The sequence below is a fragment of the Melanotaenia boesemani genome, chromosome 10 (genome assembly GCF_017639745.1).
Source record: "Melanotaenia boesemani isolate fMelBoe1 chromosome 10, fMelBoe1.pri, whole genome shotgun sequence".
In the NCBI taxonomy this organism is placed as follows: domain Eukaryota; kingdom Metazoa; phylum Chordata; class Actinopteri; order Atheriniformes; family Melanotaeniidae; genus Melanotaenia; species Melanotaenia boesemani.
Window position 1 is genome coordinate 3543800 of NC_055691.1, and position 26340 is coordinate 3570139.

Sequence of the window (26340 nt, forward strand, 5' to 3'; positions counted from 1 at the left end):
CTCCAGACTGCATGCAAGATATCAGTGGCTTTCACCTCCTCTTTCATTCTCAACATCCTCCTCTACCTACTTTCTTTTCTTGTAACCATCCTTGTTCTTTTCACAGTCCAACCATCACCAAATATTTCCTTTTCCTTCTACACGCCACTTACGTGATTTAGATTTCTGGTCTCATTCAGCTTCACTTCAGGCAGCAGCTTGTAAACAATGCCACACAGCCAGTGGATGGATGGTACGTCATGAAATAATGTTCAGGAGAAATGTAGTGATAGCACTAGCAAGACAAATAACTGAAATGATTTAATTCATTCATCACCTGCAGAACTGGGCAGTAAGTTTAATTTATACCCATCAAAATTAACTTTAACCCATCTTAAGCGGGCTGGTTAATTTAAAGCCATTGTTCTTCTCAACATTTAAACTCAGATGTTTAAACGGAGAAATCAGCTGTGTTGGTTCTGGAAGCTGTAGACTGACAGATGATGAAATAAAAACTGTGATGAAATAAAAACCCATTCATCTTTGATGGCTTAACAGCACTGAGAAAAACAACTGAATGTGTTGAATGTGCTGTGATGATTAAACGTGAGATGAGGTTAAAACCAAAGCTAGAAAGAAAAAATAAAGACAAAAAGATCATGTCAAATTAATGTAAAAATGCATAAATTATATTTTATGAGAGCAAATAAATACAAACATTTACAAAAAATAATATTTTACATCCAAAAATAGATTATTTCAAAATGTGCACATTAATTAATAATCACCTAAATCTAAAAATATATTTTAAAAAATGTTCAACACCTGATATGTTCTGTATGTTCTACAAGGAATAAAATATAGGTTGATGAGATTTGTAAATCACAAAATTCTGTTTTTATTTACATTTTACACAGTTAGTGGTGCAATAATTAGTTACAGAAACTTTGAACTGTTTCCAAACTGAAGGAAGAACAAAATAACCTGGCAAATCTTTTGATGTGAATCCTGTTCAGTTAGAGGTGATGTCTTCTCTACACTATCTCTTTAAATTCAGACACTCGTCAAACTGTAATGTTTTCATTCTGAGAACAAAGACATGACGGAAGTCTTCCGGAACTAACGAGCGGAACAAACAGCAGCTACTAGTTTCCGGGAACTCATAACACGGTGGGACACATCGCTGTCTGGCGTGTTTCGGATGTTAGCATGGAGCTAGTTCTGCTGTCACAGAGCTGTCCTGTGAAGATTTCCAGGCTCTTGGGTTAGAACCAGGCACATCTACGGAGGAAAACTGCTGAGCTCGGATCTGGTACCACCGGGGTTTGGTTTCGACTTCACGTCGTGTCTGAGGAAAGCTTTTTAGGTGTGTCTTGTTTATGTGTGTGTTTCCACAGACGTCGGTCTGATTTCGGTGTTGTTCTGCTGCAGACATGTGTGAGAGCAGGCAGATGGACCTGTATGCGGTTTTGGGTGCCAGCCCCTCAGACTCGGTCCAGCAGCTCAGACATCGGTACCAGCAGCTGGCTCTGCAGGTGAACACCTCCTTCTCTCCATTCTGTGGCTTGTTAATGTGATGGACAGGTTACAGCGAGACATCTGTTCCTCTGACATGGTGATGAGGATCATAATTATTTACTCTGAACTCAACTGACAGGTGGATAGATAAAATGTTGTTACAGACGTCTCGTCCTCTCTCCTTTAACTTGTGCTGGTTCTTATTTCTGAATCCCACTTTCAGCTCTGTTGGAGTAGCTACCTGCAAATCATAGTTCAGCTCCACCTTACTGTCATCGTCCTCCATCTTTTTTCATCATCACATCTAAATGGATTTAATGAACATTGTGATTTACATCAGAGCTTACTCTGACTATAAAATGTCCAGCAGTCCTAATCCACATACAGATTCTGTACATAGAAAACAGATTTACAGGCAGAAATTAGAGCTTAACAGTGAAAACTCTGATATTCTCTAAGTTCATGCTGATGCATGAACGTTACTGTAAATGTGAATATACATCTTTAACCAAATCATCCTTGTGTCTTCAGGCTGGAGATGCATCAGATTTGTAGATTTTTTTTTTTTTTTTTAAACACAAATTTTTACATAAAGTGTCTTCTCTTCGTGTTGCTGTATGTAGTTTTAAGTGTGCGTGTGTGTGTCTGCAGTGGCACCCAGACCGCCTCAGAGGTCGGTTTCCTCCAGAAATGGAGTTGGCTGAGAACAAGTTCCTGGAAGTTGAAGCAGCCTGGAGGATCCTGAGTGACCAGGACACCAGGAGGCAGTATGACTTGGAGAGGAGAGGTAGGATTTATGAAGCTCTTCTGATTCTGACATATTTCATGTTTGATTTTTAAGACAGTACAGACTTAAGCCGATACTGGACCAATCAATCCACAGTTTTTGCTTCCAATCAGACTGCTGCTCACTGTAATGATGGTTAGAGCTTCATGCTGAAGCTAAAGATCCACCTTCTGGTACTGGGTTGGACCCCTTTTTCCTTCAGAACTGCCTTCATTCTTGGTGTCACAGATTCAACAAGGTGTTGGAAACATTCCTCAGAGGTTTTGCGCCATATTTACTTGACGGCATCACACAGTTGCTGCAGGTTTGTCAACTGCATCCATGATGAGAATCTCCCGTTCCACCACGTCCCAAAGCTGCTCTACTGGACTGAGATCTGGTGACTGTGGAGGCCGTTGGAGTCCAGTTAACTCATTGTTCTACAAAGAGTTGTCATGTTCAAGAAACCAGTTGGAGATGATTTGAGCTTTGTGACATGGTGCATTATTCTGCTGGAAGTAGCCATGAGAAGATGCTCCACTGTGGTTTTATAGGGATGGACATGGTCAGCAACAATACTCAATCTGTAGGGGAAGGAGATATGGTCAATCCAAGGTGACATAGATCTATGTTTTCATGATGTTTCCACCAAATTCTGAGCCTAGCATCTGAATGTGGAGCTGAAATGGAGACTCATCAGACCAGCAACGTTTCTCCATCTTCTATTGTCCAGTGTTGGTGAGTCTGTGTGAATTGTAGCCTCAGTTTCCTGTTCTTAGCTGGCAGGAGGCACCCGGTGTGTCTTCTGCTGCTGTAGCCCATCTGCTTCAAGGTTGGACATGTTGTGTGTTCAGAGATGCTGTTCTGCAGACCTTGGTTGGAACCAGTGCTTCTTTGACTTCCTGTTGCCTTTCTATCATCTCCAACTTGTCTGCACATTCTCCTCTGACCTCTGACATCAACAAGACATCCTGGTCCAGACAACTTCTGCTCACTGGATATTTCCTGTTCTTCAGACCATTCTCTGTAAACCCTGGAGATGGTTGTGTGTGAAAATCCCAGCAGATCAACAGTTTCTGAGTTCTCAGACCAACAACCATGCTGCGTTTAAAGTCTCTTAAATCCCCTTTTCTTCCTCATTCTGACACTCAGATTTAACTTTAGGAAGTCGTCTTCATCGTGTCTACCTGACTAAATGCACAGAGTTCCTGCCATGTGATTGGCTGATCAGATATTTGTTAAAAACAGGTGGACCTGATAAAGTGGATGGTGAGTGTAGATGGATTCTTATAATGGTATTTGTTTTAGACAACACTTCTCACTCTGAGGAACTAGTGTAGAAACTATCCTGAATCTGACTGTAGCTGTGTGATTAAACTCCAGACTGCTGACATACATGTGTGTATGTTTAGCTCCTAAACTCGGATAATACTTGACTCAGGCATGTTGTTCCAGAGTCTACCCCTATTGGTATTGATCTTTAATCAAGATCATAATTGTTTGAATTAAAAGATTTTGTGCGCACCCTGAAGAAAGTCAGTACTACTTGCTCGGTCAGCATTTGTCTAGTATTCTATTGGCTGGAGGACATTTGACAGACATCTCATTCAGCAACGTGAGAAGGAGGGAAAAATATCGAAGAGCAGAATTTCTGGGACAGCAGAGACTGTGTCTGAGTGTGAGGGAAAGAGTCCAAGCTTGAGTGCAGGAGATTTGAACTTGCAACACTAAACGTGAGAAGAGGAGCAGAGTTTTGAAAAGAAGAAGGATATGTCTGAGAGCAAGGATCAACTTTTTGAGTGTGAGAGAAGAGTTTTGAGATAGATTAATATGATATTTGTAATATGAGTAATATTAAACTCTTGATTAAGGAATAATACCCTCATATACCCCCTGTCATTGCAGGCAAAACTAACCTGATATTCCTCCCAACTTCTAGAAAGAAAGTGATGGATGCTTGTTTGTTCCTAATGTTCCTGAATGATTCAGTTTCTTCATCATTTCTTCCAGTTTAAATTATCACTAGTTTAGCAATTGTAATTCTTCATGCAGTGTGATGCACATTAAAAGCTTAGACAGATTTAGCACTAATTATTAATGGTTTGGAGTCATTATCACTGTCAAGCTGATAATGACTGTTTCCTCCAGTGAGTTGTGAAAAAAAAACAGTGCGAACATCTGTCTTTTTTTCACCCGTTTGTCTGTCAGTCAATACATTTCTCCATCACTGTTTCTCCATCTGTTTAAACTTTTTCATCATGTTGGGGGGAAGATGGAGGATCTCTCCTACTGAAAACCTCTGGAGGCTCAGATGGTTGTAAAATCATTAAGTCTGCCCAAAAGTCTATTTTTAAAGTCATTATTCCTCACTAGTTATTGTACAACCCAATTCATAAACAGCTGGAATGCTGCCCATCTGTTTTCTTCCACTTCAGGTTCAGTTGAATTCATTCAGCTTCATTTGTACAGACAGCATCAAGCCAGTTCATTGTGGTCCACATCAGTAAACCGGCTGTCTTGAGAGTGAAGCGCTCTGTTGAGAAAATCTGGATCTCTGAGATCTTTAGGGTCCAATGGAGCTTGGTCTCTAAGAGCTTTATATGTGCTGAGAAGAATTTTAAATTCTTTTCTGGATTTAACAGGGAGCCGATAACGGGAAGCTAAAACTGGAGGAATATCATAACTACTATCAGTTCTCATCAGAACCCTCACTGCAACATTTTGGACCAGATGGAGACTTTTCAGAATATTTCTGGGACAGAACATGAATCAGGAATTTCAGAAGTCCAATCTGGAAGTAACAAATCAATGGACTAGTTTTTCTGCATCACTCTGAGGCAGGATGTTCCTCATTTTGGGAATATTATGTAGGTGGAAGAAGGTGGTTCTAGAAACCTGTGTTATGTCAGTTTAAGGACAAATCCTGGTCCGGAATAACCCGAAGGTTCCTCACTGTAGTACTGGTAAAGGTAATTAGTAATAGTAAAGGTAGTTCCGTAGCTTTAATCCTGAGCTTCTCAGGTTCAAAGACAACAACCCCAGTCTTTCTGAAGGTTGTGGAAGCAACTGGTCCAAGAGGGAAATGCAAACATCCCATTCTCCAGTTCATAGTGATGTTCCCAGTCAGGAATGGTTTTATAGGGCTGCAGCGAGTCCTGCAGGAACCAGAACCACCTCAGCTGTCTCTTTTCTTCTTTCCCCCTCCTCTGGTCGACCATAAAGTGTAAATCTGAAACCTGATGTGGGCTCTTTTCTACTGGTCCACATGGTTCTGTAAACCCAGAATAGTGGGGCAGATACTACGATCAGCAATATGACTGACGGGATCGAACATTTACATGAAACTTACTCTGAGTTTGAATCCTGTAGCTGATCGGCAGAGATCTTAATCTTCCGATGATGAAGAGGAGGTTCTTTCAGCTCATGTAGATCATACAGTTAAAGTTATGGAAACTTGAAATAAGTGCATTTTTGCTGCTGTTGGTGTTATTAACCAGTTACTACTTGATTTATAACCAGTAATACCATTTTCTAGCCCAGGAGCTGACACAGGATGGGCCAGAAGATGCTGCTGTTAACCTGGAGGACATGATCTGGGATCAGGGTAATAACACACTTAATACACACACACACACACACACACACACACATACCTACTTAGGCCACTTTTGGGGTCATATGACAGAACTCCCTACTTTTGGGGACACCACTTTCTGAATGGTTTAGAGAGAAGCTGCCACCATTTTCAGATGTGCAAGGATGCCCCCATTACCAAAATCACTTGATATTTTGGATTAAAGCAAGTTTTTTCCCCATCTGACTTTTAACCTGACCTTTGGGGACAAATCTCATTTAGGAAAACTTTGGGGACTTGGGCTAAACACAGATTCTGACAGAAGTAATCTTTGGGGTCTTTTGCAAGCCAGGGTGTTTGAGCTATTTATATATTATTAGAATTTGGTATTGTTTAGTTAGTATTTGGATTAGATTATTCTGAATTGATTTATTTGAATTTTATATATGCAATTTCCTCCTGGGATGCAAGTTCCCATGGGGATCAATAAAGTATTATTCTATTCTATTCTATACGATTACATTACATTAGAGCATTGGTAATGGACCAGAATACACCTGGATAGGCTGTTTTTTAAACCACAGGAGAGGCACAGATTAATTTCTTTTGTTTGTTAACATTTTTTGTTGGAACTTAACACAAAATGGGCATTACGTTTTCTTTGACATGAGCACACGCACAGAAGGACATTTGTTGCAGCCTCACTGATCTTTAATTCATTTTCATTTCATATTGAAGCTGAGGACAACATTGAGCTTCCAGAACTTCCAGAACTGTTTCTACCAACATATTTTTCTTCTTATGTTTAGTACATAACAAATGACTTGGTTAGTCAAATCTATAAAAATGAGGCAATGAATAATAAAAATGAATAATAAAACCTACCGAACCTACCACAACTTCCAAACTGAACATTGTCTAGCTTATCTTACCTTAACATTGTAGATAGAAGACATGTAGTATTATTTAAGTGCTTGTCTGCCTCTTCAGTGCAGTGATTCTATTTCTCACATAGTTTTTTACATCTGTCCATGTTCGTCCCTTCAGTGTCTCTGGTTCATTTTGCAGGCATAGCATGCAGTCGCGCTTGGCAGGAACTGTGAATGTTCTGATGAATTTCATCAGATGTTTCTCCACAGAACAAACTTCTCCTGCTTCCCATTTACGTCTGCCGCGTTTTTCTGCTGGTTCTGTGAAGAAAAGAATAAATTCAGTTCTCTTTCATAATATTCCGCTCGATGTCTCACTATGGGATGCAAGCCTCTCTGCAGCCCTCAGAAGCATTAATCTCATTACGCCAATCCTGATTGGCTGATGAACGTGTTAACGTATCCGTCCGCATCACGTAGTGCCATCTGCCTTAAATAGCTCATGCTGATGGACCAACTCATTCAAAAACCTCTTCTCACTCGGAGCATATCTTGCGTCCACGGCTAGTTAGCTCAACTGCTCACAGGCTGATCCTTTGGCTTTGGTCACCGAGCGCTACCTAGCTTGGACTCTTGGCTCTTTGGTCACACCATACCATAGTGCTTCCTTGCCCCTCCACGGTTCGGTCGCACTATCCTTGTCGCCCCACCACGGCGTCTCTGATATGGGAATATCTAATTTGTGTCCTAAAATGACCATCTGTATACTATTGGTGTTATATAACTGCTTGTTTTGTCCCAAGTGACCACCTGTATACTGTTTTTGTTATATTATTCTGCTTGTTTTGGGAACTGTGTAACTGCCTATCTTTGGAAGGGTGAGAAAAGGGTGTCTTGTAAATATGTTTATAAGACAGGATCTCAGGACTCATCCTCGCCTGTGGGAAAGGACCGGCCATCCTCTCTCTCATGCGATGTTGTGTTTTTTCTAAATAAGTATAAAGACGGGGAAATCCCACATCTCGGTAGAGTCTGCTGCGGGTTACGTACGAACGCCCAGCCGGGGTTTTCTAAGCCACTCTACCGGGATTGTTGGCTCTCCAGTCCGTGTCAAAGGTAGGGCAAGCTATGCTATGCTTATAAGGCTGAACCCATTGAGATGTAATGATGAGTGTCATGAGCTGCGGGGAATAAACCTGACACATTTATTCTAGCACTCTGACTTTGTGTGTTTCATCTGCCGACCACCACGAACCTCTAAAATCACACATTACAGTCTCGAGCACCGATGGTTAGCACACCAGCTAATTTCTCGGCCTCCCCACGGTTAGCACACCAGCTAGCTGCCTCTACTCCCTGCCTGCACACCAGCTTGCGAGGAATGGAGGCTAAAACCCCACACACCAGTGGGCTCGGAGACTCTGGGGCTCGTCCCTGTCACTGCAGGAACAAGATATCGAGCAGAGACCCACACCAGGTCTGCTCGAGTTGCCTGCGGCTACAACATGCCCGACTGGCCATCAATGTTCCCAGCTCGTGTCAACACTACTCGGTGTTCACTACGAAGAGTCTCCGCAGACGGCTAGCCCGCCAGGTTAGCCTGTCTGGGCAGGACCCCTATCTCCCCTCCGCCGGTGCTGAGGTCGAAGAGGAGGAGGAGAAGGGAGCTGCCGCGGTGGTGGTATCGCAGGCTGGCGCCAGCTGGGGCTCCCAGCTCGACGTAGCCACGGATTCCCCACCGTAGGAAGACGTCCTGGACTTGGACTACGGGGAAGAAGAAGATGTCGCCTCAAACCTCCTCATTTCCGAGGATGAAGAGAAGGACGACGTCTTCATCACTCCTACCCATGCTGCACAGCATGCGGCCTCCGTTGCTTCTCGGGATGAAGATGAGAGTGGCACACCAGCTTCTCCCCTCCCCAGCTCGGACATGCTTGACGTGTGTAAACGTGCGGCCGCCCGACTGGCCATCCTCTGTCCCGCGGTTGTAGCTGAGACCACAAGATCCCACTACAAAGGGAAGAGATTGCCCTTGGCCAAAAGTGCAATGAAGCAACTTCTCCCCGTCTTCCCAGAGCTGCTGGATGAAGTGACACGTTCATGGAAGGACCGTCCTTACAGCAGCAGGAGCCCGATTCCCGGGGCCTCGTCCCTCGATTGTGAGGCGTTGGAGAGCCTGGGCTTGCTCCGCATGCCTCCGATGGAGCCACCTGTTGCAGACCACCTTTACCCCCGGCTGTCTGCAGTGTCCTCCAGGAGTCCCAGCCTGCCGTCTAAATCTGACCGTTTTCAGTCGACCCTGACTGAGAAGGCTTATAAGGCAGCGGCGCTTTCGGCCCGGGCACTTAATGTCCTCTCCCTGCTCACTGCTTACCAAGCCGAATTGTGCGAGGATTTTGGACAAACACAGGACCCAGGAACGTGGGAGGAGATTCCGGTCATCACCGACCTATGTCTCTGCGTCCAACGCTGTGCGGTTCAGGCCACAGGCAGAGCGTTTGGGAACTATGGTGCTGCAGGAACGGGCTTGGTGGCTGAACCTTTGCCAACCTGTCGAATAGGGAGAAGGATGACATGCTGGACATGCCCACTGTCCTGGAGGGGATTTTTGGCTCTGCATTGGCTTCGATGCAACGGCGTTGTGAAGCCAAGAAGGAGGATGAAGCTCTCCAGCTCTGCCTCCCTCGGAAACCTCCTACTCCCTCTCCGCCTGTGCAGCGCAAAACCTTCATGCCAGCTGTTTCTCAGGTTTCACATTTCAAAATACCCAAACAGCCAAGGCCCCAGCCTGCCCAGCCTCCTCCACCCGGTCGGGCCGGCTGGTCTAAGAAGCCCTCGGCCTCTGTTGCAGCCCCGCCGGCTCCGCCCGCACAAGCTGCTAACTTCCAGGCCAGGAAGAAGAAACGGGCGGCCTGACAGCCCTGCATCTCGCCAGTTCAGCTAGATGTTCCTCGTTCTCTAGCTCCACCTGTTTGGCTTCCAAGCGTGCTCCCGGGGATATCTCTCGCCCCCGTCTCCCAGCTGCCACGGACCGTGCCGGAGCATGGGGAGAGGAACGGACATTTGTCAGCAGAGGTTTTGGCGGTTGCCCCTCTCAAACATCCACAAGCACGCACACACACATTAAGTTTGAAAATATTAAAATGTGTCCCCCCGCTGCAGCATCCAGGCCAAAGGCCGACGGCGCAGCTACCAAAAAAAGCCAAAATCATGAACAGCGCGGTGGCGGCGTCTGCCGCTGTCCCGGTGGAGGGCGGTTGCCCCTCCCGGGACAGTGGTAGCGGTGCACCCGTCACTGCGCTGTCATCTCGGACGTGGATGCACGGCGCAGTCCCGGAACCATTTCGCTGTTTCAGCGAGGGAGGGCGCTACCGCATCACAGATGGAGCCTACTATGGTGGACGGGCTGCAGGGTGCGCCTCCTCCCTCCCTCAGGTGGGAGAAGTGGGCCGCACACGCAGCCCCACCCTGGGTGTTAAGGACGATTTTGAGGGGATACAGGTTGCAGTTCGCCACCGTTCCCCCTCGTTTTGCCGGCATTTTGCATTCCCAGGCTCGAGGGGAGTCAGCCCACGTTTTACAGGGGGAAATCAGCTCCTTGTTAAACAAGGGAGCGATTTGTGTTGTACCTCCTGCACAGTGTCAGAGCGGGTATTACTCCAGGTATTTTCTGGTCCCCAAACGGGATTCGCCCTATCCTGGATCTTCGTGCTCTGAACAGATATCTCCGGAAATTAGGGCTGGGCGATTAATCGATAAAATCGATAAATCGAATTTTCTGTTTTCAGGAGATTTATTTTTATGAAAATCGGGATTTTTTTTACAGTTAGTTAGCAGCAGACTTAGCCCTCACTCCACACCAGAACGGTGTTTGTCTGACAGATTTTCAGTGAAGTGACCCTTCACTCATGCCTGGGATTTAGCTGTGCGTATAACTGCAGTGAGAAATGCTGTTCTCTATGAGATGCAAAGTGAACTTAACTCACAAACCCTAGTTAAGACAACCTTCATCAGGGGAATTATTTCTGCAGTGGATTCTGTACGATAAGGATCCAGATGGAAAGAGATCACGGATGCATTGTGTCTCATATTTCTATGTACGTTGTTTATATGGTGGAAAAGCTATGACATTATATGCTTAATTTTTGCTGGCATTCATCTATATAAACAAATAAATGTTTTTAATAAGTCTATTTATGTTTTGTAAAAGAAAAGAAAAAAAATCAATTAAAATCGGAAATCAGATTTGGTTATAAAAAGTCGGAGATTTTATTTTTAGGCCATATCACCCAGCCCTACCGGAAATACAAATTCAGGATGCTCACACACGCATCACTGTTGCGTCTTGTGCGACAGAACTATTGGTTCACTTCTGTCGACCTGAAGGACGCGTATTTCCACATCCCTATCTACCCTCCTCACAGAAATTCCTGAGGTTCGCTTTCCAGGGGATTTGCTACGAGTAACGCGTGCTCTCTCTCTTAGACCACGGGTGTTCGTGCGGTGCAAGGAAGCGGCAATAGCTCCGCTGAGGAGCCAGGGCATCTGCTTGGCCACATACCTGGACGACTGGCTGCTGCTGGCACAGTCGGAGCAGGAGGCCAGGGCGCACACGCATGTTCTCGTGGAGCACCTGTCCGATCTGGGTTTTGTGATAAACACAGAAAAAAGCGTGCTGGCCCCAGTGGGCGCGGACCTACTGTCCAGAGGCGCGCCTGTATACGGGGAATGGACTCTGCATCCAGAGGTTGTGGGACAGATTTGGACTCGTTACGGTTGGGCCACAGTGGATCTGTTTGCATCAAGAGAAAATGCGCACTGCGCTCTGTTTTATTCTCTGCGCAGCATGGATGCTCCCCTGGGCGTAGACGCACTAGCGCACGTCTGGCCGCCCGGGCATCTTCATGCATTCCCTCCCCTGGCGTTGATACCCCCCACTCTGGCCAGAGTGAGGGAGTATGGCCACACACTGATATTGATAGCTCCGCTTTGGCCTGCCATGCATTGGCTGGCAGAGATATATCAGTTGTTGCATGCTCAGCCTTGGCAACTCCCACTACGCAGGGACCTGTTACTTCAGGGGAGGGGGACTGTCTTCCACTCACACCCAGAACGCCTGGCACTGTGGGCTTGGCCCCTGAGTGGCTCAGTCTGTCAGCTGTGGGACTCCCACAGCGGGTGATTTCCACTATACAGAGTACTCGAGCCCCCTCCACTAGATCTCTGTATGGTTCTAAGTGGGGGGGTCTTCGTGGAGTGGTGCAATAGACACAGCCACGTTCCTCTTCAGTGCCCAGTAGGGGTGATTTTGTTATTCTTGCAGGACCTGATTGACAGGAAGAAAGCCTTCTCCACGGTAAAAGTGTATTTGGCAAGCTATTGCTGCCTGTCATGTGGGGTTTGAGAAGCACATGGCGAGTCAGCACCCCTTGGTCTGCCGCTTTATGAAGGGCGCATGCAGGCTCCTTCCTGTGTCCAGACCGCTGGTACCACCGTGGGATCTGGCTGTGGTTCTGGAGGGTTAAGGGCTTAAGGGTCCTCCCTCTTACCGGGTATGATGGCGCCTGTGTTTGGCTTTGCCGCTGCCGGCAGCTGTCTGTCTAGCAAAGCGGCGTTACTGCTGCTTCTTGCTCTGCTGTTTTTGCTTAGTTCCACTAACGTTTTTGCTGCTATAGTTTACGACCGCCTGACACTTTTATCCATCGGATCTTTCATGATCGGAAAGGATACCTCATCTCCATGCGCTGGTGTTCTCCATTCTCAGCTCCCAGAGGCTGGTTTCTCATCTGGCGTCTCGGGATCACGCAGACCGCGGAGGAGAGGAAAAAGAGCTGGTGTCCAGGTGATGATCAGGTTGCTCTGGAAGCGTGGAGTGTCCGGTAAGCGACGTCGAGCGTTCATGGTCAACTGTGCTCGGTCGTTTTCCATGGGTGAGAGTTTTTCCTCCGCGTCCCTGCCTGGACATGCAGGGCCTGGACTTCTGAGGCCTTGCTATCTTCGGAGTGTTCATCCAAACTCTTCGTTTGCTTGGTCTCATTTTCCCGTTGTGAATGGATTACCAGAGAATCATGGAGTTAATCCACAGTTCCTGCGGCCCTTGACTCGGGCTGTCTCTGTAAAAAAAACAGGCCCCTCTGAACTTGGCTCTCCTGAATGCCCGATCTACATCAAATAAAACTTTTGTGTTGAACGATTTAATTCTCTCTAAAAATCTTGATTTCCTGCTTCTGACTGAAACCTGGCAGCGTTCCTCGGACTTTTCATCTCTCATTGAACTCTGCCCAGCTGGTTACTCCTTCATCGGTCAGCCTCGGACATCTGGCCGTGGAGGCGGAGTTGCTGCAGTTTTTAGGACCTGTTTTGCATGTCGATCCGTGAACGTCGGACACTTTGCTTCGTTTGAACTGCAACTGATTAAAGTGGGCGATACAAACCCCTTTTACTGCGCGATTGTCTACCGTCCACCTGGTCCAAACAGTCGGTTTTTAGTTGAATTTAGTGACTTTTTATCCTCCACTTTGAAGCTGTCCAGCCTGGTTATAGTTGGTGATTTTAACATACATGTTGATGATGACTTTGACCTCTTTGCCAGAGGTTTCATCAGTGTCATGGATTCTTTTAATTTTACCCAGCATGTGTCTGTGCCCACACATGCCAAAGGCCACACATTAGACCTTGTTTTTACTTTGGGGTTGAATATTGATTGTCTTTTTTCTGAGGACATTTTTATTTCTGATCACCTCTGTATTTTATTTAACTTGTCCTTTCCTTTTTTTTCGATCTCTCCTGTTCGGAGAGGTGAGCTCTCGTATCATCGACTCCTCTACTGCTGGTGTTTTTTCTGATGCTTTTGATTTAGTCTTAACCTCTGATGACGACTTTGATCGCTCCATTGATCTTTTTAATGATTTTAGTCTTTCCATTTTAGATAAAGTATGTCCTGTTAAAACTAGATTTGCTTCTGTTGCTAAGTTATCCCCTTGGTTAAACGACAGCACTCGCTGTCTAAAACACTGCTGTAGAAGAGCTGAGCGGTTGTGGAAGAAAACTGGTTTGCATGTCCACCTGCTTTGCTTGAAGGATCTCCTGGCTTCCTTTAATGACGCTGTTAAAGATGCAAGGGCTGCCTACTTCTCAGATCTAATCACAAAAAGTCGTGGTAATCCTAAAGTGTTATTTAACACCATTACTAAATTAATTACTCCTACTGCTCCTGCTGTGCCTATTGCTTCAAATGAGGATTGTGAAAAATTCCTAGCCTTTTTTTCTGATAAAGTAAAAACGGTGAGAAGCTCTTTGTCTCCATCAGCTGTGTTTCTGCCAGCTCCCAGTCCAGCTCGGCCTGTGATTATAGATAAATTTTCACCTGTTTCCTTATCCGAGCTGGTGACATTAGTTGGCTCAATGAAGGCATCTTCCTGCTCTCTTCATGTTCTACCTACATCCCTTTTTAAAGATGTCTTCCTGGCTAGTGGTCCCTGTGTCCTCACAATAATTAACTCCTCTCTGCTGCTTGGTCAAGTTCCTGACTATTTCAAGAATGCTGTCATTCATCCACTCTTAAAAAAACCCAAGCTCGATCCCTCCCTTTTTAGCAGCTATAGACCTATTTCACATTTGCCATTTATCTCTAAAATTTTAGAAAAAAATTGTTGCTAAGCAGCTTACAGCTGCTTTAGAGACGCATCATATCCTGGATCATTTCCAGTCTGGCTTTCGCAGGGCTCACTCCACTGAAACAGCCCTGCTCAGTCACCAATGACATCCTGATACAGAGCGATGCAGGTTGTTGCTCTGTGTTATTGTTACTGGACCTGACCTCAGCTTTTGACGCTCTAGATCATCGCATCCTGCTGGACAGGCTGAAACACTGGGTGGGGGTTTCAGGATCTGCTTTTAATTGGTTCTCCTCTTATCTCTCTGGGAGATTAGTCTCCGTGGCTGCTGCTAAGTTTAAATCCTCGTCTTCAGGTCTTGATTTTGGTGTTCCACAGGGGTCTGTTCTGGGTCCTTTATTGTTTATTTTATATTTGCTGCCTCTGCAGCACATTATTGGCTCTTTTAAAGATATTTATTATCATTGTTATGCTGATGATATTCAGCTTTTTATTTCTTTTAAACCTCAGGATGTTTTTAAGATTCAGACATTGCTTGGGTGTTTGGATGCTGTCAGGAGCTGGATGAATGACAACTTTCTTCAACTTAATGATGAAAAAACCGAGGTCCTTGTTTGTGCCCCTGACAGATTTTTACCTGAAATAGCTGAGAGTCTCGGCCCACTTGCCTCATGCATTAAGCCCTCGGTCAGGAACCTTGGGGTGACCCTTGACCCTGCAATGTCCTTGGATGCACATGTAAAATTACTTGCTCGCTCTTGTTTTTATCACCTCAAAAACATTGCTAAGCTGCGCACAGTTGTTTCATCATCTGAGATGGAGATGATCGTTCATGCCTTCATCTCATCCAGACTGGATTACTGTAATTCCCTCTTTACATGTTTAAACAAAAAATCGCTTGACCGTCTCCAGTTGGTTCAGAACGCTGCTGCAAGGCTGATAACTAAATCCCCAAATTCACCCATGTCACTCCTCTACGAATCCAGCTGCACTGGCTGCCCATCTATTACAGGGTGCATTTTAAAATTCTGGTGTTTACCTATCAAGCCCTACATGACCAGGCACCTGAATACATCAGGGATCTCCTAAAGCTCTACGTGCCCAGCAGGTCCCTGAGATCGAGTCATCAGGATCTGCTGGTTGTTAATCCAACACGGCTGAGGACTAAGGGTGACAGAGCCTTTGCAGCAGTGGCTCCTGTCCTCTGGAACTCCCTTCCTCTAGGCCTGAAATCTGTGGACTCCATGATCTCTTTTAAAAAGCAGCTAAAACCATATCTTTTTAAATTTGCTTTTACTTAGTTTCATTTGTTTTTATTCTCTCTGTATTATTGTTATTTGGTGTTTTATCTTGTTGTTAAGCACTTTGTGATTTTATCTTGAAAGGTGCTATATAAATAAACATTTACTTACTTACTTACTTAGCCACTGGAGGGGGCAGATTTAAAACACGTCTCCCTCAAGACGGTGTTGTTGCTGGCTCTGGCGTCAGCTAAGCGGGTCAGCAACATCCATGCGCTTTCGGTGCACCCGACATGCGCCCAGTTTTTCCCGGGCGGTGTGAGAATGATTTTGATGCCCAACCTGGCTTTTGTGCCTAAGGTGGTGGGCTCATGTTCTCCTATTGATCTTGTGGCTTTCCCTGCCTCGTCAGGGGAATCGCGGTCACGTGATGCGGACGGATACGTTCACACATTCATCAGCCAATCAGGGTTGGCGTATTAGATTAATGCTTCTGAGGGCTGCAGAGAGGCTTGCATCCCATAGTGAGACATCTCGCTCATATTACTCAGAGAACCGGGGTTATGTAAATAACCTAAAGCTTTATGTAATAATATTGTAAGACATCACCATGAAGTGTTTGTTTTGTGTCAAACAATGTGAAAGCAGCTGATGCATCAGGCTAGGTAAAAGCCATCATTATGCTGTTATGGACTCTCTAGCAGTGGTCTTCCAGTTTGAATGCTGCTTTGCATGTAAAAGGTTTAAAAAGTGTAGCACCAAAAATAAATATATCCATTCTGTCTAAATCTGAACTTCTGTATGGAGAGAGATTAGCTTCATAGCAACCTTCATCACCTTGTTATAAGAGAAAGGACAAAATGATCATCATTCTCTTTGCACTGCATGTTGAAAATTTAACCTTGTATAGGAGGAGTAGCAGAACGTGCTGGTGCTGATGGTGCCGATGATGCAGATGTGTCCACTCTGTGTTCCATTTCACTGCTGTTACATTCATCTTCTGAAGTGTCACTGGATTCTCCTTCATTGGATTGTGGCACTTTCTCTGGCAAAAGAGCAAGATGAATTTATAAAAACAGAAATATAAAATCAAGTATCCATACCCATGTTAATTACATCAAAAATTAAGAACATGCTCAAACCTTCAGGGTCTATTTCGATATCATCCAGCGTCATCCCTTTGTACTGCGACACAGTCCCCCTCTCCATGGCCAGGAGCACTTTGCTCATTCTAGCAAGCTGCAGAGTTCCCTGGGGCAGCCGATAGTATTGTCGGTGGATGCGAATATCATGGCCTAGGAAGTCAGCCAGTTGGTCAGACTCATTTTCCTCAAGGTTCAAGACCTGTGACATTGTTGCAATATGTTTTCGAAGTTTGTTGAAGTCAGTGCTTCAGGGTGTTTGGCACCGCAGAGCTTGGTATACTTTTGAAGGCACTCGCCACCTCTGTAGGCTGACAAGGCTTCTGGTCTTCCAAACATGAATACATTCTCACTCGGTACATTGCAGTTTTCACGCATCTCAGCTAACAGCTCCATAGCAGTCACCATAGATGGTTTTAACAGGACAGGGACCATCCTCCCCCTTTTCCCTCGGATCTCCACTCTTGCAAAGTACTCACACATCTTCCTTTCGAAAGGAGTCAAGCAGATAGCCACATCATCATGCAACGCTGACTTGCTCCGGGACTTAAAGGCGGTCAGTAACATCCGTGACACCTCTCCTGCTCTTCGTCTGTTGAATGTAATGGCTAAAGCAAGCGTTACCTTAGCCAGGGCAGCATAGTTTTCTGGAGTGGGGGAGATTCTCAGCAATCTCTCTGAAACACGTTGCTCATTTTCCATGTAAAAGTTCAAGAGCTTCACGTCATGAGTAAATGGTAACACCTGTGGCATATTCCACTTTGCCTCCTTAAGAGTGTTTAGTGCTCCGGAGGAGATGAATTCTTCCCATCTACTGTCATGTATAGCTCTGTACCTTTTGGCATATTCTGTTGTGACATCATCCCCAATCATCATGGCATCACTCTCAACAATACTGGATATTTTTTTTAGACTGTGGCCAAGCTTGAGTGCTAAAGATGGGGTTTGGTATGTGTTGGTTTTGGTATCGTATCCTGCTGCCTTTTTCACTGCAGATATAACATGTGGGAAGTTTTTAGGAATGAAGAACTCCTTCACTTTCTTCAGTGGTGTAACTTTTTGAGCTACAAGGACCATTCTTCCAACTTCTCTCATCTTCTGTCGTATATAGTCGTCATAATTGTTCCCTTTATTTTTTAGTTTATTGAACATATATTGTCCAAGCTGCAGAATGCATTTATCATTCTGAACAACATTTGACACTTCATCATAGTTCATGTGTGTTAGTATTTTCTGCAGGCCTTCACTTATCTCAAAACCTACGGGCGTTGTCAGAGCACAGAGGGATCTAACTCTTTTTCGTCCCACTCTGGGTTCATCCTCTCTTGGCTTCTCATCACATGTTTTGATATGTTTCCACAGTGTTTTTTTTGAGTAAAGACCTTGACAATGAATACAGTGGATAAAGTCTTTCCCATTTCTAATGTCTTTTGTTCTGTAACGTGCAATGAGGTCTCCTCTTCCTTTCCTCACCACATCTGTATTGTGAGCAAAGTTTCCTCTATTCCTGAGAATGGCCAGCCGAACTCGCCGTTCTTTGGAATTTTGTGGATAAAGAGTGCTTTTGCAACATCTGGTTTGTTGCAATGAACAGTTTGAAGGTGTCGGGAGATTTTTGCTGTTGGCTTGGAGCAATAAAGGCAGTAGTTTCTCTTGTCATACACTCGACGTCCCTGAGTACTTGTGGTAGACTGAACTTTAATTGAACTTTTGTCTTTCTCTGGGCTGAGAATCGAACTACTGTCTTTCTCAGGGTGGCAGTCGTTCCTCCTTTTCTGTGGGCTGAATGTCCATTTCTTCTTTTTTTCTGGGATGAATGATGATCCCATCTTCTTACTTGCTATATTTCTTTTTGTGCTACTTTCTTTGTCTGGGCTGTCTGTTGAGCGGCTTTCTTTGTCTGGGTTATTCGCCATCACCAATTGGGAAAATCGTACCCTCTGACGTGGTTTTTCAGGGGACAAAGACATGCTGACATCAGAGTCAACTCCATCAGTGTCAGGTACATAATCAACATCACTGTAGTCAGTATAACTGCTCTCATCCATTGATTCATCTGAAGTATCTTCTTTGCTCTAAAAACAAATGATGGCGTTTATGGATTATTGTAACCTTATTTTTGCAACCTGTAATAAAGAATGCCTTACTCTAAAGCTATGCCCGCATGTTATTGCAGGAATCAGCCTGATTCAAGCACGTTCCAACAAAATGAAAACATAATGAATTGTTTTTGTGCAAAGGGGAATCAAGAATTGTGTCATAAAGGGTGAATCACTCTAAAGAAATTCAAGGTGATTTTCTTTTTATCATTTTTCCTTGAATTGAATAGGATTAGAGAAGAAAAGATCAAACCTGTCTTTGTCCAGACTTTAGTCTTGGGTTACACTTATGGTTCACTGCAGGATTAGAGGGAATATTCATTTCTGAGAATTTGGTAGTGGATGGTGGAGAAGTACAAACCTGGTAATTAGAACAGACATTGAAACAGCAATTAAAACTGTAAATTTATAATTTGGATATTCAAAATGAGAAGTAAATAAATGGAACATATAATTAATACGAATGGCAATTAAAACTATGTATATAACTGAGTTCCCCACCTTTAACCTAATTCACTTTATCAGACGGGAAAAAAGGTGTGTGGGAGAGGTGAGTAGCAAAGCAAGATTTAAATAGTGTGATACTGATATTGTTGGTGACAGATGTATATTAAGGCCAAGTAATAAGAAGTTATTGTCCATGCAAAGTAATAAGTCGTACACCTGGACTTAACTATAGCCATTTCCCACATATGCTAATGAATAAAAACTGACTTATCTTTCACAAGACAGACAGAAGAAGAAAGAAGAAGTAGTTAAAATGAGAAATGTAAAAACAAGTATGGTGATATAATTTCTACCTGTAAAGACCTATATTATACTCACATTATCCAACTGTGCTAGCTGTTGATCAAGAAGCTCTCGCTGGCGCAAAAGAAAGGTACGGTGTCTTTCAATTTCATTGCGTTCTTCCTCTGAGGCCATGGAGCGTTCAAATGACTGAAATAAATTGAGTGAAAAACAATAGAATCAAATAACATGTGTCAATAACGTGTCAAAAAAAGACACTTAAACTCCCCATTTCAAGCAGTTGTGATCCTAATTATAGTAAACTTTGATGATATTAAACTAACACAATGCAGAATCAGTTGAACTGCGTTTGTGTTGCTGCAAAGTAACATACCATATTGACGTTGGAAGACGAGTGTTCCAACATGTTCCGGCTGGAACAGCGACTGATGACTGGTGTCTGAGTGGTCACCTGGTGATGGGGTGGCCACAGAAGAGGTGGAAATCTGCAGCTGGACAAAGGGAGAAACACCATTGAGTGTTGTTGTGCAGGAAATTAATGATGGTGAGATGTTGTTCTGAGATGAAACCTGCTGAGACTCTTGTTATCTACGTCTTACCTACAATTGGGGACACTTGACACACATACACTTTCTAATTAAACCAAATTGGGGGACACTCATGTATTTTTATGTCTTCACCAAAAATACAACAACATCTGATGCAACAACTCAACACAGACGATCACTATTTGGGCAAGAGAAGCACACTGAAGTATACAGCTCTCAATAGCTACTGATCAAGTGGTTATTTAGGTGACTATGCGGATTAGGACCATATTTGTGGACAATGATACTGTTCATCCTCATACACTAGTGCAGAAATTAGTTGAACTGCGTTTGTCTGTGTTGCTGCAAAGTAACATACCATATTGGACATTGGAAGACGAGTGTTCCACATGTTCGGCAGGAACCAGCGACTGACGACTGGTGTCTGAGTGGTCACCTGGTGATGGGGTGGCCACAGAAGAGGTGGAAATCTGCAGCTGGACAAAGGGAGAAACACCATGAGTTGTTGTTGTGCAGGAAATTAATGATGGTGAGATGTTGTTCTGAGATGAAACCTGCTGAGACTCTTGTTATCTACGTCTTACCTACAATTGGGGACACTTGACACACATACACTTTCTAATTAAACCAAATTGGGGACACTGCTCTAATAAAGCAAAATCTACAGTCCGAAAAAAAAATTATTCAGTTTTGCACAATAGGTTGTTGGATGTCCAGTGAATAATTTTTGGGCAAGATGCATGCATATTTTAAGGACCCAACATCAGAAGAATAAAAAGATCATTTACAGACATCTGTTGCATTTCTTTGTACATTGTAAATTAGAAGATGGGTAACCACTTGTCATACCTGTTTGCGCCAAGGCCAATCTGATTCTCCATAATTGTAGGTAATCTCTTCCCCTGGCAGAATGTCTCTGATTGCAAAGAGACAAAGGTGCGGCATGCCATCCACTTGAATTTGTCGCATTTTACAATTTGGGGTTTTGTGCTCATCATTCACCAGTCTTCCAAGTGACTGGTCCTCCAGAGATGCATCAATACTATTTAGAAATAAATGGATTAATGCACAACAAAAACATTTCCTATTTAATTGAATAGTGTCATTCTACGTAAAGTATCAAAAATTCTAACAAATCAAAATACAAACACAAAGTCTTAATGGATATAGTTTGTCTGAGCTCACCACAGTAATTACTAGAGCAAGTTTTTAATCTTATTAAACTGTACAATAAAAACACTAAACACGAACAAGACAATGCATCATAAGCATACAGAAAACAGAGTCATAGATACAGTGACTGATATAACCAAAATAAAATGATTAATTAATTGGTTGTGATATTTAAAATACTTAATGTATTAACTATCAAACTGTAAAAAATAGGGAATATGTACTACTGGACCAAGAGTTGATAGTAGCAGATACTCAATAATATTACTTAGAGACAACCCTAATTGGGACTTGGACTGGAAAATTGAATATTCAGCCTTACTTACCACCAAGATTTCCCTTTCCATTGAAAATCAAAGAGATATGTTGCTTCAGTTTCACTGTATGTTTCGATGACAGGAGGATTGTCTGGAGAATGTAGTTTCCCTCTGTACTCTAGCACAAAATCTCCTTTGCTGAAAGGTTTTGAAGCAAAGATGCCTCGCCCTTTATGAGAAAATGAAAACAAGTAGGCTAATGCTATCCTTGTATCAACCAGGCCAGTAGTAGATCTCTTACACTGAAGCTCATATTTAAGCACAATTAATACATGTAGGGAAAATAATACAAGGGAAATAAAGACTGACCTTTGTAAGAGTTCACATACACCTGTCTAAGACCCGCCTTGTCAGCTTTCAGTCTTTCATCATTCTGCGGTTTCATCCGCACCCTCCTGGAAGGATTCTCTTTATAAAGTCCATCAGCCATCATTATCTGTTAAGAAAATGTTCAGAAACAGTTTTATGTGGGCCACTGACCACCCAATAAAAGTGTTAATTCAACAGTAAATAACAAAACTCCATCTACTTTTATTAATGGGCCTCATCAAAATCAGAACCACGGACAAACTAACTATTCACATTCACCTGGGTAACATACAATATATAGTTGTCACAATTTGTTCAGGAGTATATCTAAACGTTCAAATGTTTAAACATGCTTAACAAATCCATAAAATACCCCCATAATGCTCATTTCGAGTAATCAAAGTCTCTTACAGCGTCTACATGCCAACATTTAAAGTAATGGGTTCATACGTGCTAAAGAGGCTACATCTGCACAGCCCACATGCAGGAACACATGCTTCCCAGGCAATGAGAACCCTCCCAACTCGCCGACATTTTCTTACCGGCAGCAACACTTACAGAGTAGACCAGTTCCGCGGGAAAACCGCGGACCTGGCAATCATGAGGGTGCTACACATTTAAAGTTCAGCTAACTCTAGCTAGCAAAACAGAAGGCTAGTTAAGCTATCCAGATGAGCAACATGAGGAATAATTATTGTTTTTGGCCGGTAAATATTATGAATAACTCGCTATTTTAATTTGACTACGTTATACAATGGCGCTACAGGTCTACAATCACTTCAGTCAAACATAACTTAGTTAATTACCTGTCATTGTCGTGTTGACTCCGACTGCACGAAGGAAGCCACGAGAGGCTCTGCTGCGTACCATTTGGATCAAACCAAGTATGGACGACAGGGAGGGGTGATTCCGAGATATGTTATAGCTATCGATAGATAGATCGATAGATAGATCGATTGATAGATAGATAGACAGAGAGAGAGAGAGATAGAGTATGTAGTAGTAGAAGATAAGATAAAGCGAGTTGTTGTTGTCCAGACTGCTGCAGTAGTTAAACCATGAGAGGCTAGGCTTGCATACCTTTTGGATCAAACCAAGTAGTAACCAAGATGATCGCCTTTAAGAGGAAAATGCAGATAAAACACTATACTATACTATATATGTATAGTAGTATAGTAGAAAATATAATTATTAGTGCTGGGCATGTTAACGCGTTAATTGCGCGTTAAGGCAACGCTTAATTAACGCCGTTAATTTTTAATCGTGCGTTAATTTTTTTTTTTATTTTTTATTTTTTTTTTCTGGCCGCTGGCTTTGATGACAGAAACACAGCGTCCATGTCTCCTTCCCTGCTGCAGCGGTGCGTCTGACGTGATCGGAGATAGCGGGTTTATTAAAATAAAGAGATGTTTTCTGTCTGGAAGAAGAAGAAGAAAAAAAGAACCGACGTTTCTCTTTGTCAAAATACATGCAGATGGACAGAACATCGTATTTTTGGATGGAAAACTTTTTTTTATTATTAATTTTTTTAAAATAAATGCGGTTTTAATTTATGCAAGACAGCAAAGGTAAGACATGTTTCTGACTAATACAACGTGAGCATAAATCGGTCTTCTGCCTCTGGTTCGGTGAATCTTGGTCATAGCGAGATGAAACTTCCAGCTGTGGAATCTGTGAGATGTGAGCTTTCAGTAGAGGAGCCGTTTGTTTGTGTTCATGCCATAGGGTGGGGAGACATATTTGTGTTTACATATTTTGATCTTTGTGTTGTGTCTTTAAATTGTTGTTGTCTTAACTGTTTTGTTGGTGATAGAAATGGTTTTACTGAGCTGGTAGCTGAGATTCTGGACTTTTGTGGATACCACACATGTTTATAATTACATCTACAGACCTGACCCCGGAAACAAGATGTTAACCCTTAACTCCCGGTAGCGGAGGCTGAAAATGAAAGTTTAGAGAAATTATATCCAGAAACTGGATAATGAAGCAGTGAAGGTGCATGGATGCAAGTTATTGTGCATATTGTGAATATTTCTCTCTCCTCACCATCTAGAAGCTGTGAGATTCTCATCCTGCTTTCTGTCTGTTCACCTGATGCTGATATTCATCACATATTGTTCCTTCTGTGTTTAGAAGGAAGCAGCTTCACAGCTTTAAATTCATCCTGCTGACTTTTTACTTTTAGTTAGTAAATCCTGAACATTTCATCCTTCTTTCTCATAAATATGTGGTTTTATATATGAAGAAATATTTTAACTGTTGCTGTTTAAAGAGAAAACTGCTGCTAAACCTGTTTATGTGTTTAGTTCAGGGGTCTGCAGCCTTTCCAATCCAAAGAGCATTTTTCCCTCAGCCAGCTAAATAAAACTCCTTTAGAGACGCAATGTTACCAGACTTTTCAAAAAGGAACTTAATATATATTTTTAATGAAGAGCCACCATAGGATATTTGTTATTTTTGAAGAACCACATTTTTATTTCCATTTTAAGGTTTTAAAATAAAGAAAACATAAAACCTTTATAAAAAAAAAGAGGATAGACAGACTTTCTGCTAAGGAATGTAGATATTTGTGGAAAATGATGTAAAAGAAAGGAAAAAAAGTCCATGGTTTCCAGCCTAATGACAAGAAAGATAGATTTTAAAAAAATATTTTAGCCACGTATTTAGAGGCATTGTGGAAGATCCAGAGAGACACTTGCAGCGCCAGAGTTGCAGGTTAGAATCCCCTGAAGTCGTGTTTGTAAACCAAAACTTACTGCATTTTCTTTATATAACTGTAGGCCTTCTTTTAAAGCAGGGGTAGCCAACATCGGTCCTCGAGGGCACCAATCCGGCAGGTTTTCCAGATTTCCGTGCTCCAACACACCTGACTTAAACTAACAAGTCATTGTGGAGATCCTTATAGGCTGTTGGATCCATTTAATTTGAGTCAGGTGTGCTGGAGCAGGGAAATCTGGAAAACCAGCTGGATTGGTGCCCTCGAGGACCAACGTTGGCTACCCCTGTTTTAAAGGAAAGAGACATTTTGCGCGTAACGATGCGATTAATCGCGATTAAAAATTTTAATCGTTGCGCAGTACTAATAATTATGTCAATGTTTAATTGTATGATTTTGAATATGGATCTTTAATTGGCTCATAACAGGCAGGCTGGAGTCTGCCTCTCTCAAGTGCACATCTGGAAGTAAGGGACAATACTGTTATGTGATATCTTTTGTAATGTATGTGACTAAAGGAAGGGATGGCTTTGAGAGTACCATAGGGGCCACTGCTGGTGGTGCCATTTCTGTCAGCATGGGAATCAAACCTACAAGCTTAAAGTCAAAACAGAGCTTATCATATAGACCTTAGCTCAAATGAACTTGGAATGAGAAATGATGAGCTTTTGTGATGACTTATGTAGGGATGTAACAATATCAAATCCTCATGATATCACAAGACCTCAGTAGTCCCCAGTATGATATGTACTGTGGTATTGCATATCACCTGCCACCACAAATGTAAGCTGGACTAAAAGCTCTTTTCCCAGCCCACAAACAGGAGAGAACAGATGAAAGAGAGTCCCATCTGGACTATGTACATGGTATGATGCTCTTAACCTGTTTACGTTTACTTATCACATCTACTTCATCTGTTGTATCCCTCATGCACATCTGTCATGGTCTGGGAATCATGGTTATGGCCTTAATGTCCTGGGGCCCGTTTCATGAAGCAGGTTATGTGGAAACTCTGAGTAAGCCTGAAATGAGTTAAACCCTGAGTTATCCTTTTCAATAAGGGCGGTAAGTTAACCCCGAGATAGGGGTAAGTTAAGGAGTAAGCTGAGCCTATTTCATAAAGTGAGGTATCTCATACTCGGAGTCTGTTACCGCGGTAACTTAGTCTGTGAACATAACCTGGTCGGAAGCAGGTTTTATTCAGAAACCCCGAGTTTGTCTGTGACTCATCCCCTTTCCAGAGCAGACACGCTGCTTCACTTCCTCATTCATTCTGTGGGGGACCCACAGGCATGTTGGGCATATTGAAATGAGTGGTGGACTGTGAGCATTTAGCATTCACTTCCCCCTCTTTTTCTAAAAATGTGTTTTTGTTAAATTGTTCATCTTCTAGGTATGTTAAATTTGATTATCTTTTAACGAGGATCAGACAACAGGAGGCTGAATCACTTCACAGGGACATTTATGTCGTGGACGGTTTGAGACAGACCAGATTTTTAAATTGAGATTATGATGAGTCTTCATTATATTACACCATACGGTCTATGTATAAAGCAGTCAAATAAATGAACTACAAATTATTCACACTGCATTTGTTCTTTATTTCTTACAGGAAAAAAAAAAACATTTTATTCCATTCGTTTTTCATATTGATCCAATAATAGATACGATCCATTCATAACCACACACTATAATAAAGGATGTGAGGGCATTTATTGGTGAT

The 26340-nt window shown here is 43.0% G+C and overlaps 1 protein-coding gene and 1 long non-coding RNA gene across 3 annotated transcripts in view; one reads left to right on the forward strand and one right to left on the reverse strand.

Annotated features, from left to right (window-relative positions):
- The first annotated feature begins 1138 nt into the window (after positions 1 to 1138).
- Positions 1139 to 26340, forward strand: part of dnajc24 (DnaJ (Hsp40) homolog, subfamily C, member 24) — an 89694-nt gene continuing 64492 nt past the window's right edge. Inside the window, exons 1-4 of one of the 2 annotated variants that reach the window (XM_041997056.1) lie at positions 1139 to 1345; positions 1411 to 1514; positions 2149 to 2284; positions 5799 to 5867. In XM_041997056.1, coding sequence (XP_041852990.1) covers positions 1413 to 1514; positions 2149 to 2284; positions 5799 to 5867 — 307 coding nt within the window. In that variant the 5' untranslated portion in view covers positions 1139 to 1345; positions 1411 to 1412. The remainder of the gene's footprint in view (positions 1346 to 1410; positions 1515 to 2148; positions 2285 to 5798; positions 5868 to 26340) is intronic. The other variant, XM_041997057.1, reaches the window with a different exon arrangement.
- LOC121647539 lies at positions 20958 to 21949 on the reverse strand. The gene is made up of 3 exons (XR_006011859.1): positions 21902 to 21949; positions 21602 to 21761; positions 20958 to 21144 (listed from the first exon to the last, which is right to left on the reverse strand). It is a non-coding gene; the product is annotated as an uncharacterized LOC121647539 (long non-coding RNA).